Raw genomic sequence first — 11,344 nt, 5'->3', positions numbered from 1 at the left:
TAGAAAAAAAGCTGAAATTTTTTTATTTTAAACTGAATAATTTATCTTCGAATCTTTAGTTATAATACTTAACACGAAGACGACAATCAGTCCGCTTTACTCTAGATATCACTGCTTATATTTAACTTCCAACATTAAACAATAAAAGTTTCAAATTACCAATACCTCCATGTTAGAATTAACAACTGCTTGAGGGTTCAACCTGTTAAGATATATTCTTCAATATTTCCAAATATGGTCTCAGAATCTTCAATCCAAAGCAATTCAAATTTTGACAGTATATGTCTACACTATACATGAACGCGTACTGAATGTTTATGACCAACAAATATTTATTTTACTTCAATATTCTTTACCTCTTCCTTCATTTCTTCCTCATCTCTTCCTTCATTTCTTCCTCACCTCTTTCTTCATCTCTTCCTCATCTCTTCCTCATCTCTTCCTCATCTCTTCCTCATCTCTTCCTCATCTCTTCCTCATCTCTTCCTCATCTCTTTCTTCATTTCTTTCTCATCTCTTCCTTCATCGCTTCCTCATCTCTTCCTTCATCTCTTCCTTCATCTCTTCCTCATCTCTTCCTTATCTCTTCCTCATCTCTTCCTCATCTCTTCGTCATCTCTTCGTCATCTCTTCCTCATCTCTTCCTCATCTCTTTCTTCATTTCTTCCTCATCTCTTCCTCATCTCTTTCTTCATCTCTTCCTCATCTCTTCCTTCATCTCTTTCTCATCTCTTCCTCATCTCTTTCTTCATTTCTTCCTCATCTCTTCCTCATCTCTTCCTCATCTCTTTCTTCATTTCTTCCTCATCTCTTCATCATCTCTTTCTTCATCTCTTCCTCATCTCTTTCTTCATTTCTTCCTCATTTCTTCCTCATTTCTTCCTTCATTTCTTCCTCATCTCTTCCTTCATCTCTTTCTCATCTCTTTCTCACCTCTTCCTTCATTTCTTCCTCATCTCTTCCTTCATTTCTTCCTCATCTCTTTCTTCATTTCTTCCTCATCTCTTCCTCATCTCTTTCTTCATATCTTCCTCGTCTCTTCCTTCATCTCTTTCTCATCTCTTTCTCACCTCTTCCTTCTTTTCTTCCTCATCTCTTCCTTCATTTCTTCCTCATCTCTTCCTTCATCTCTTTCTCATCTCTTTCTCACCTCTTCCTATATTTCTTCCTCATCTCTTCCTTCATTTCTTCCTCATCTCTTCCTTCATCTCTTTCTCATCTCTTCCTCCCCTCTTCCTTCATTTCTTCCTCATCTCTTCCTTCATCTCTCTCTTTCTCTCCTCTTCCTTCATTTCTTCCTCATCTCTTCCTTCATCTCTTTCTCATCTCCTTCTCACCTATTCCTTCATTTCTTCCTCATCTCTTCTTCATCTCTTTCTCACCGCTTCCTTCATCTCTTCCTCACCTCTTCCTTCATCTGTTCTTCATCTCTTCCTCATCTGTTCCTCATCTGTTCCTCATCTCTTTCTCACCTCTTCCTTCATCTCTTCCTCACTTCTTCTTTCATCTCTTCCTCACCTCTTCCTTCATCTCATTCTCATATCTTCCTCATTTCTTACTTATCTCTTCCTCATCTCTTCCTCATCTCTTCCTCATCTCTTCCTCATCTCTTTCTCATCTCTTCCTCACTATTGTAGAGAAACCACAATTGAAAGTAATTAGGTTTCACAATTAATTAGCATTAATATTGAATTCATACTTGATCAGGCAAATCTGTAAAGGGTACTGTTCTAGTTCGAGCACTGCGTACATATAATCTCTTTAAGAATCTTTTTACCAAAATATGTAGAATACATATTCAAATTCTAATTTAAAATGTCAAATAGTAGTTTCATACTATTTCAAATTCAGCAGGATATCTAATAGTAATTGGTAATTCCTCAATTTTCCTTGGATTGAGTCAATTTACACATTTTTCAACATGAAGGAAAGGAATTCTTCAGTTATTTAAAAATACACATTCGTACTAAATTTTGTGGATTGGATCTTTTCTTCATGTTTTTAAATAAATTGTTCAAATATATTTGTGGGTCGGTTTTTTTATGAAAGTTTTGAAATTTTAACCCGCGAGATGAGATACATTAAAAAATTGGAAAAATTGTACATACTTCCTTGTATTTAAAAAAAAAGAATTTCAATTAATTAAGTTAAAATGCAAATTTTCTTAAGAAATGAGGTATTCTTTAAAAAAAAGTTTTTAGATATGGATGTTATTGTAATGTTTCATAAGTCTTGAAAAAGTCAGAATACGAAAAATGTTTTAAGTTAGCGATATGTAAATGAAAATCAAGGTAATCTTTTTTCATTTATTTTCTAATTTTTCTAAAAATCTTTTCAAACAGTTCAGATCAAGTTTTCCAAAAAATAATTTCTGTTTCTCAGTGTTTGATGGAAATATAATCTATATTTTATTAGAAAGAATAAGAGATAAAGGGAAAATATATTTTTGATATTTTGATCCCCCCCTTCCCCTCCCATGAATTCTCTTTGAGTGTCCTTTTTAATCATTTCTTCCTTCCCCCTTCCCTTTTTCTGTTTTCAGTTTTTTTTGTTTACATTTTCTGCCCTTTCTCCTCAATTTTCGAAATTTTGTTTAGCTTTCTCTAGGTCACACCTCTCTAGCTATCCCGCCCCCTCTCCCCGAATTAAGAATTGTGCCTCTAAGTGGTAAACGGTAATTATTTCGACACATATTTTAACATTCCAAATATACTTCTGAAAAGGGTTTATTACCCGAATATGTGCTTTAAATCAGAATAAAAATAATAAACTTAAATTCTCTGAAGATTAGGTCAGTTTAATGCATACCGCATACAAATGCAATATGCATATATTTTCAAGCCAAAGGCTTGGGTTATATTTTAGTACGTTCTCTTAGGGGTATATATATACGGGAACTTCTGAACCTTGACAAATAAAAATATAAAATTTGTTATTTTCTGGAGAAATCAGATCAAAGTTTATCGAATATCCCCCAGGCATAGATTCAAGGCAGTAGATTCAAGGCAGTTAGTATATGCTTTAATGTAATGCATGATAAGATAGACAAGTTTAATCAACTTTCCAGGGGCACAGTTTTAACTGTATTATTATCAATCAATCCTGTATCTTGTATCCTGTATCCTTTATCCTGTATCCTGTATCCTTATTCTATATCCTGTATTCTGTATCCTGTATTCTGTATCCTGTATCCTGCATCTTGTATCCTGTATCCTGTATCCTGTGTTCAGAATTTATATTTTATTCTGTATCTTGTATTGCATGCTTTAATGCAAGCCGAATTTAATTCCATATATATATATATATATATATGCCTACAAACAAATATAAATTATGATACATGGATACATGGATACATGATACATAGATACATGGATACATGGATACATGATACATAGATACATTGATACATGGATACATGGATACATGAATACAGAGATACATGGATACATGGTTACATGTATACATGGATACATGGATACATGGATACATGGATACATGGATACATGGATACATGGATACATGGATAGAAGGATACATGGAAAAATAAATACATGCATGTTTTAATTTAATGAATGAAGTCTTTATGCATAAAGAAAGCGGTTAAAGTCATAGAGAATAGAATATATAGAGAGGAATTTACTTAAAATGTAATCTATTAACCCTATCTCGGGCTGCAGGGGTACTTCAAACCCAGTAGTATACTCATCATGGCCTTATTTCCTTCAGGTAGAATGCTCAAACATGATAAATAATTTTTTTTAAATATACCAAAAATATTCCAAAATTTGCAACAACAAAAAATCTATAAATATGTGTTGCCATGCACAAAAGAAGGTCGTTAAAAAACCATAATGATTTATTTATTAATATCAGACTTTTATTTTTATTAATTTGCTAAACATTTTATTGAAATACAAGAAGTTTAGTACTTTAAAATTAAACTTTAATGTTGTCTAGAAGGGCTAAGAATCTGAATCCGAATTTTTTGTAACTAAGAGTTTAAATTTTAAATTATAATATATTTCAACAAAATCTTTAAAGATTCATTATTTTTGTTTATTACTTTAATCTGAGAAGGTTCAAAGGAATCCTTCCATTAAAATCATAAAAATTAAATGTTCCTCAAACTGGAATAAGAGAAGAAACGAGCAGGATAATGAAACTAATCAAGAGTCTAGAGGACTCACAAACGGAACAAGAAAAGTAGGAAGTAAGAGAGGAAAGAAGAAAAAGACAACTGGAGAAATTATCTCAAGAAACTCAGAGATAGGATTGAATCATTTTATAGGAATAAAAATGGCAAGATGTCAGCCTCCACATTCAGGCACACAAAAGAAGACAAATTTGAGTCAAAAATAACAAAAATAGATTAAAACGGATATGACACATGGGGTGAGTGATAGATTCTGGAGAAGTTTAGATCACATTTAGCGTCCTCCGTAGCAAACCCAAATAGAGAAGAACCAAGACTTTTCCAGCACAAAATGCAAGAACACAACATTGAACACCCAGGTGCTCTACCAACTGCAGAACAGACATATGCATCATCAAGAGAAAAGATCACAACTGAAAACATAATCAGACGAAACTGGACTTCACTCCGGGTATAACTGGAACAAAAATAATTTTTTTTTTATGGATGATGACTGTTATCCCAGAAACCTTGATGAAAGGCTATAATCAATACCTGGAACAATATTCGGAAGATAAATAATTGGATTGGATTGGGCCAAAAACAGAAAGATAATTTTCATTCCAAAATAAGGTAGGCCAAAGAACAAGCTCTCTAGCTATAGGACAATAAGTCTCCTTGAGACCTATAATAAGATTGGAGCAAAGATCATTGCGTAAACAAAAACATATCAAGAATATAATTTGGATTTATCTCGAAAAGAACTGCTGCTGAAGCCTCAAAATATCTACAAACAATCATCGGAATAGTATTAAGAACCAACAGAAATAGTTTTCTTATCTGTATCCAGTGCCTTTAACTTAACAAGAGTAGAAGCTACTAACACAATGTTGAAACACCTCGGAACACCTGACGAGCTAATAAAGACAGTTGATGCACTAACCAGCAAGGGCAAATAAATTGTTGAAATGTTTAGCAAACAATTAAGAGAAACTGAAATCAAAAAACAGAAGGGGGGGGGGAGGAGACAGGGGATGAGAAAACATCAAAAAGAAAATTATGTGTGGGGCGTCTAATGTTGGAATTTGTTTTAAGCTGAAGTTGTTTACCAAAAACTAGAAATGAGCAAGGAAAAATAATAGAATCGAATATGATATTATGCAGTTTTGTTAAAACCGAGAGAAGCTGAAAAGCCTATCCTATCCTATCCTATCCTATCCTATCCTATCCGACGATGCTTAAGCAAATAAACAAATTGTAATGTTAAAATATATTTTTTAGCAACTTCAACTTTAATGTAATCACCAAACTTTGCATAGATTTTTGCACGAGAGCTGCTACATTTGGATCCCTGTGAAGTGTGAGTGGTATTCTAATATAAAAACCTAAAATAAAAATCGTTCCTCTTTTTTCTGTGCCGTTCACATATATGTGAACACTCCCTTTAAAGTCCACGTGTAATGTGTGTAATGTGCGTAGAACAGTCCCTTTTAGGTCCACGTTTAATATGTGTAATGTGCGTAGAACAGTCTCTTTAAAGTCCACGTTTAATATGTGTAATGTGCGTAGAACAGTTCCTTTAAAGTCCACGTGTAATATGTGTAATGTGCGTACAACAGTCCCTTTTAGGTCCACGTTTAATATGTGTAATGTGTGTAGAACAGTTCCTTTAAAGTCCACGTGTAATATGTGTAATGTGCGTACAACAGTCCCTTTTAGGTCCACGTGTAATATGTGCAATGTGCGTAGAACAGTCCCTTTAAAGTCCACGTGTATATGTGTAATGTGCGTACAACAGTCCCTTTTAGGTCCACTTGTAATATGTGCAATGTGCGTAGAACAGCCCCTTTAAAGTCCACATGTAATGTGTGTAATGTGCGTAGAACAATAAGAAAGAGAAAATCCAGAATCAGTTTAAGATTAATGATCCCCAGATTGTTGTCTGTCTACACAGTATTATCTTAGAATCGTTTTTTGCATTTTTAGCTCACTTTGGCTCATTTTAGTGACATGTTTGGCTCATTTTAGGGCACATTACTGAACTAACAGTTAGTATTTTGAACTAATCGATGAGGATAAGGGGGGGGGGAACTATTTTTCTTATTTCAGTTTTCAGTTATATGGCCATTTCAAAATGATTTTGACACTTTACGTTTTGATGTTTAAAGGGGTTTGTGCATTCCTATAACTTACTCATTACATTTTGTTTGAAAAATCGAATTATTAATATAATTTCAAAATATCGAAAAAATAAACAATGTTGGTCAAAATTACGAGCATTTTGTCCGAAATTACGAACATTTGTCCAAAATTGCGAACTTTTTGTTCGAAATTACGATTATTTTGTTAACTACAGCATAACATTTTCACCCATTTTGTATTAAATTACGATTGTTCAAAATTCATAACAATTTGTTAAAAATTACAAAAATTTAAAAAAAAACTTAAAATTTGTAAGATATTCCTAAAATTTCATTCAAAATGCTCTTAATTGCTTATGGTCGTCCGTTTTGGCGATCAAAATAATTATGCTTTTTTAGTGGGGGTAAAATTTGTTGACGAAACAAAAAATGTGAAAAGTACGTTTGTTTTGAAATTATTTTTCAAATAAATTTTACGGAATGAATTATTTTCCCAAAAGGTGCCCGGGGGGAGGAGGGGGGGGGGGCTGTGAGATTTCATGAAATTGGTTTAATAAATTCAAGTTACTAGACAGGACTGGCCCCCAAGGGATTTTAAAATAACTTTATCTTTACTAGGGATTTTTGCAAAAACAGAAAAAATAAATAGATCTGAAACTTTTTAAGATTTACTTTTGTTAACTTGTTTAGAACTTGTACGTAAAAAGTGAAATGATTTTTAAGGGTGCCAAGCACCAATATTTTCACAGTTCTGAATAATAAAGCAAGATGTTGTGCGTTCAAACTTTAATAAAATGTTAATTCTAAATGTTTAATCAGCCACCCTAGACCTAAACCGTGTTTCTTTAATGAGCCATGCTGAGTAAAATTATGATGTTTAATAGGATTAATTAAGCATGAAAATGACTTACCGAAATCCAACCTTTATTGCTGTTTTGTTATTATTTCTACAATATACATGTGTATATGGATTTTAATATACGTAAGCGGATCAATAAAATTAATTTGCAAAAGAAATTTGAGAATTTAAAATGCAAAAAATTGCTGCCGAAATGTGAAGAAGCCAGCCCAGCCACATTATCAAATTTCGGTCAAAATATTACATGAATTGTGTCTAAAGTAAAATCGCAATACAAAAAAAACTTCTGTCAAAATGTAAAAAAATGTACGTAGAAACGTAAAATGGCTACCGAAATGTAAAATGGCTGCAGAAATGTAAGATGGCTGCTGAAATGTAAAATGGCTGCTGAAATGTAAAGTATTGCCCAAATTGTAAAATGGCGAATTAAAATGTTGTCAAAATATTAACTGGTTCCTAAACTTAAAATGGGTACCAAAGTTTGAAATTGGCTTCTAAATTTAGGATCTGTTTCGAAATGCAATATAGCTAAAATACAAATGTCTGCTAAATGTAAACTGGCGGCCACAATGTTGTTTGAAACTTAAATAAATTAGTTCCAACACTGTTCTATAATTCACCTTGAATAAACTGGCAGGTAAACATATAACATTACACTCTTGCAATTTATGTATCGTGTCATTTTCTTTCTTGCCTTCTTCTTCTTCTTCTTCTTTAAGTAAAAAAGCAAATAAAGTAACGATGGTTTGATTTACGGAGATTATTTTTTTTGGTAAAGGGAAAGATGATATTCATGTAATGCTTTTCCTGAATCTAAATGTTTAAAAAAAACTTTAACAACAAAATATCGAAAAAAGTTTAATTTGCTGAGCTAAATGCTGTACTTTAAGTTGTTTTTTACCAGATTAATCAGAATTGTTTATGTTAGAAAAATAGAACTTGTTTTTATTTTGTCGAAGACTGGGATTAAAAATACTTAATTAGATTAGATTGATGAAATATTTTATGTAAACAACAAAAATTCCATTCAGCAAACTTTAGACCTTGTACGATTTAAAAAGCTTGTATCTAAGGAAAGATACCAATTCCTTGATTTTTTCTGGAAAATAAATAAACTCCTACCCTGTATTATCTATGTTCTATATATATAAGAAAATAAGTATTCACAACATGATTTTATTATTCTATAAAGTAGTCGTTTTTTTTCTAATTCGTTTATGGTGATGGACCAAACCTCTGTAGAGTAAAATAGTAGATGTTAGTTCCACATTTATTGAAAATATATTTCGGTCTGGGTTAAAAATATCAGAATAAAATGACAACAATAAAACTCTCTTTGATCTGAACAATAAAGAAACAGTTAACATTAAAAACCATTAAATTTCAAAAATATATTACTATGCTTTTGAGGAAGCAAAGGAGCTAGATCTTCGTCAGCTAAGAAGAATAAAGGGGATAGAGCTTTTTTAGCTGAAAAGAATAAAGGAGCTACAGCTTTGTCAGCTGAAACTAATACAAGAGCAACATATTTTTCAGTTGAGAAAAATAAAGGAGCTAGATCTTTGTCAGCTGAGAAGAATAAAGGAGCTACAGCTTTGTCAGCTGTGAAGAACACAGGAGCTAGAGCTTTGTCAGCTGAGAAGAATAAAGGAGCATCATCTTTGTCAGCTGAGAAGAATAAAAGGGCTAGAGCTTTGTCAGCTGAGAAGAATACAGGAGCTAGAGCTTTATGGTGTCTAAATAAGTAACAAAAACATTTTTCTTCTTTAAGTATTTTAGGCGGCTCAATTACCACTGAGTCTGTGGAGGTTCATGTGGCTCGGAGCGTTGAATCGATCCCCCCTCTTGCAATACAATTACAATTTACCAATTGTAAATATATACATTCGTATAATCTTGTGAAGTTTTATTGATCCCGTAAATAATTTAAATCCTTGTAATGCACTGCAGTAATCCCCTCTTACAATTCTCTCCTTAATCCCTAGCAAATCCCTCTTTAATATGTTAATTAATTTCATAAACATCAAAAAATAAAAACATTAAATATAACATGTCTTTAAAAGAAGAAAATAGTTCATAATGAGGAAATAACCAAAATTTTAAATTTTAAAAATAACCGTGATCAATTTCGTAAATTTGTCTGTTGTTATTCTGTTCTTATTTTAAACTTCCTTAATGGGCAATTTTTTTACTCTGAACCTTTTCCGTTTTGACGTTTATTGGATACAAACAAACAAACAAACAAACACCCAAACATAAAAAGCCAAATAAATATGTATATAATGTATACACATATAGAAAGAGTTACCCTACAAAGTTTAAAATATTACTATTAGAATATTAATATTAGAATTCTATCAAATATAAAGTGCCTAATATCAAAATATGTTACAAAAAGTTTGTAATAAGATTATTAAATGAATCTATTAAAAAGTGTTACATCAAATTAAATATTATTTTTAAAATAAAAATGAAAATCTTAAAAACATTTAAACAGAATGAAACAAAAATTAAAGATTTAAAATTATTTAAATTTTGATCAAAACATAAACCAATTTATTGGAAAAGAGAAATTAGAATGAAAAATTAAAATTTAAGAAATTAAAAAAATTCCTTAATATTGCTTAACTTAATTAACGTTGATGAGAGAATAAAAATATGGTTGAAAGAATGGAATATGGATGAAAGAATGGAATATGGATGAAAGGATGGAATATGGATGAAAGGATGGAATATGGATGAAAGATTAGAATATGGATGAAAGGATGGAATATGAATGAAAGAATGGAATATGAATGAATGAATGGAATATGGATGAAAGAATAGAGGATGGATGAAAGAATGGAATATGGATGAAAGGGAATATGGATGAAAGGATGGAATATGGATGAAAGAATGGAATATGGATGAAAGAATGGAATATGGATGAAAGAATGGAATATGGATGAAAGGATGGAATATGGATGAAAGGATGGAATATGGATGAAAGAATGGAATATGGATGAAAGAACGGAATATGGATGAAAGGATGGAATATGGATGAAAGGATGGAATATGGATGAAAGAATGGAATATGGATGAAAGAACGGAATATTGATGAATGGATGAATGTTTGATGAGGAATGAATGAAGGAAGAAGTAAGATGCTGGCAAATCATTTTAAGAAAAACAACTCAAAAAATAATAATTCTTTTGTTTCTCTTTTGTCAGCATAAATTTGACACTTACATCTTTCAGGAGATTACAAAAATTCATCTCTCTTTAATCCCTTCCCACCCCCCACCCCACCGGCCCCTTTAAACTTTAATTTTTCCCTCTCCTTCCGATTCACAAACTCATATTTGTTTCATTCTTTTCAATCTTAATTTATTCTCCTTTCTTTCAATTTTCATTTTTTTTAAATATTCCATTTAAAAAAATATTCCATCCAAACAAACATACTTTAAAAGAAGTCTGGGAAGAAAGGATATTCTCTTTTACAAGGGTCTAGGAAGAAATAATCATCATTGGAGTACTATCGAAGACCCTCATCTCCCTCTGGCCATCTCATCGGAGGAACCTCAGATTTGTATCGGAGATGAAAACTGGGGCCGGTGTAAGATGAAAAGTTCGGGATCTCCGATTTTCCATTAAAAATACTATTTAAATGGAATATGTTCACAAAACTAATCTAGAATGAATATTTATTGTATCCCTAATGTCGGCATGTATACAGTATACGTCTATAAATATTGAAGTATATGCTCCAGGCTGGATTGAGATTGAGCCTGTGTCAAATTCATCAAATCCTTCAAATCCGTCAAATTTGTGAAAACTCATGTTTAAAAAATAAAATAAATTGTTTGGGGCGACATAAACCCTATATATAGGATGTATCGACCCCAAGCTTGACATACCACCCCTCCTAATTGGTGCTACATTTTTTCTAAAAAATATTTTTTTAAAAATATCAGAATAAAATGACAACAATAAAACTCTCTTTGATCTGAACAATAAAGATCATATAAATGTTAAAAAGACATTGCAACTATTATTTGTTGAATATTAATAAAACAATCATACTTTGATTAACAAGCAACACAGTACATTTAATTTCTTGATAAATTGAAGAAACGTTTGCAAAAATTGAAGTAGGTAGGTAAAGTACTATCTATCTATATATCTATCTATCAATCGATCTATCTTTTTATGTAAATGTGCCTGTTGGCT

General features: G+C 31.8%; 1 protein-coding gene across 1 annotated transcript; it reads left to right on the top strand.

Annotated features, from left to right (window-relative positions):
- Window positions 1-311: 311 nt before the first annotated feature.
- Window positions 312-1,637, top strand: LOC111712859 (NADH-ubiquinone oxidoreductase chain 5-like). The gene has a single exon (XM_023487605.1). The coding sequence runs from the start codon at window positions 312-314 to the stop codon at window positions 1,635-1,637; it is 1,326 nt and encodes a 441-aa protein (XP_023343373.1).
- Window positions 1,638-11,344: the final 9,707 nt, after the last annotated feature.

Source organism: Eurytemora carolleeae, unplaced genomic scaffold (genome assembly GCF_000591075.1).
Source record: "Eurytemora carolleeae unplaced genomic scaffold, Eaff_2.0 scaffold1197, whole genome shotgun sequence".
NCBI classification, from domain to species: Eukaryota; Metazoa; Arthropoda; class Copepoda; order Calanoida; family Temoridae; genus Eurytemora; species Eurytemora carolleeae.
Note: the sequence above shows the minus strand (reverse complement) of the source record. Positions and strands in the feature narration are given on the sequence as shown.

Coding starts and splice junctions, on each gene's coding strand:
- LOC111712859 (XM_023487605.1), top strand. CDS start 312: ATGTTTATGACCAACAAATATTTATTTTACTTCAATATTCTTTACCTC.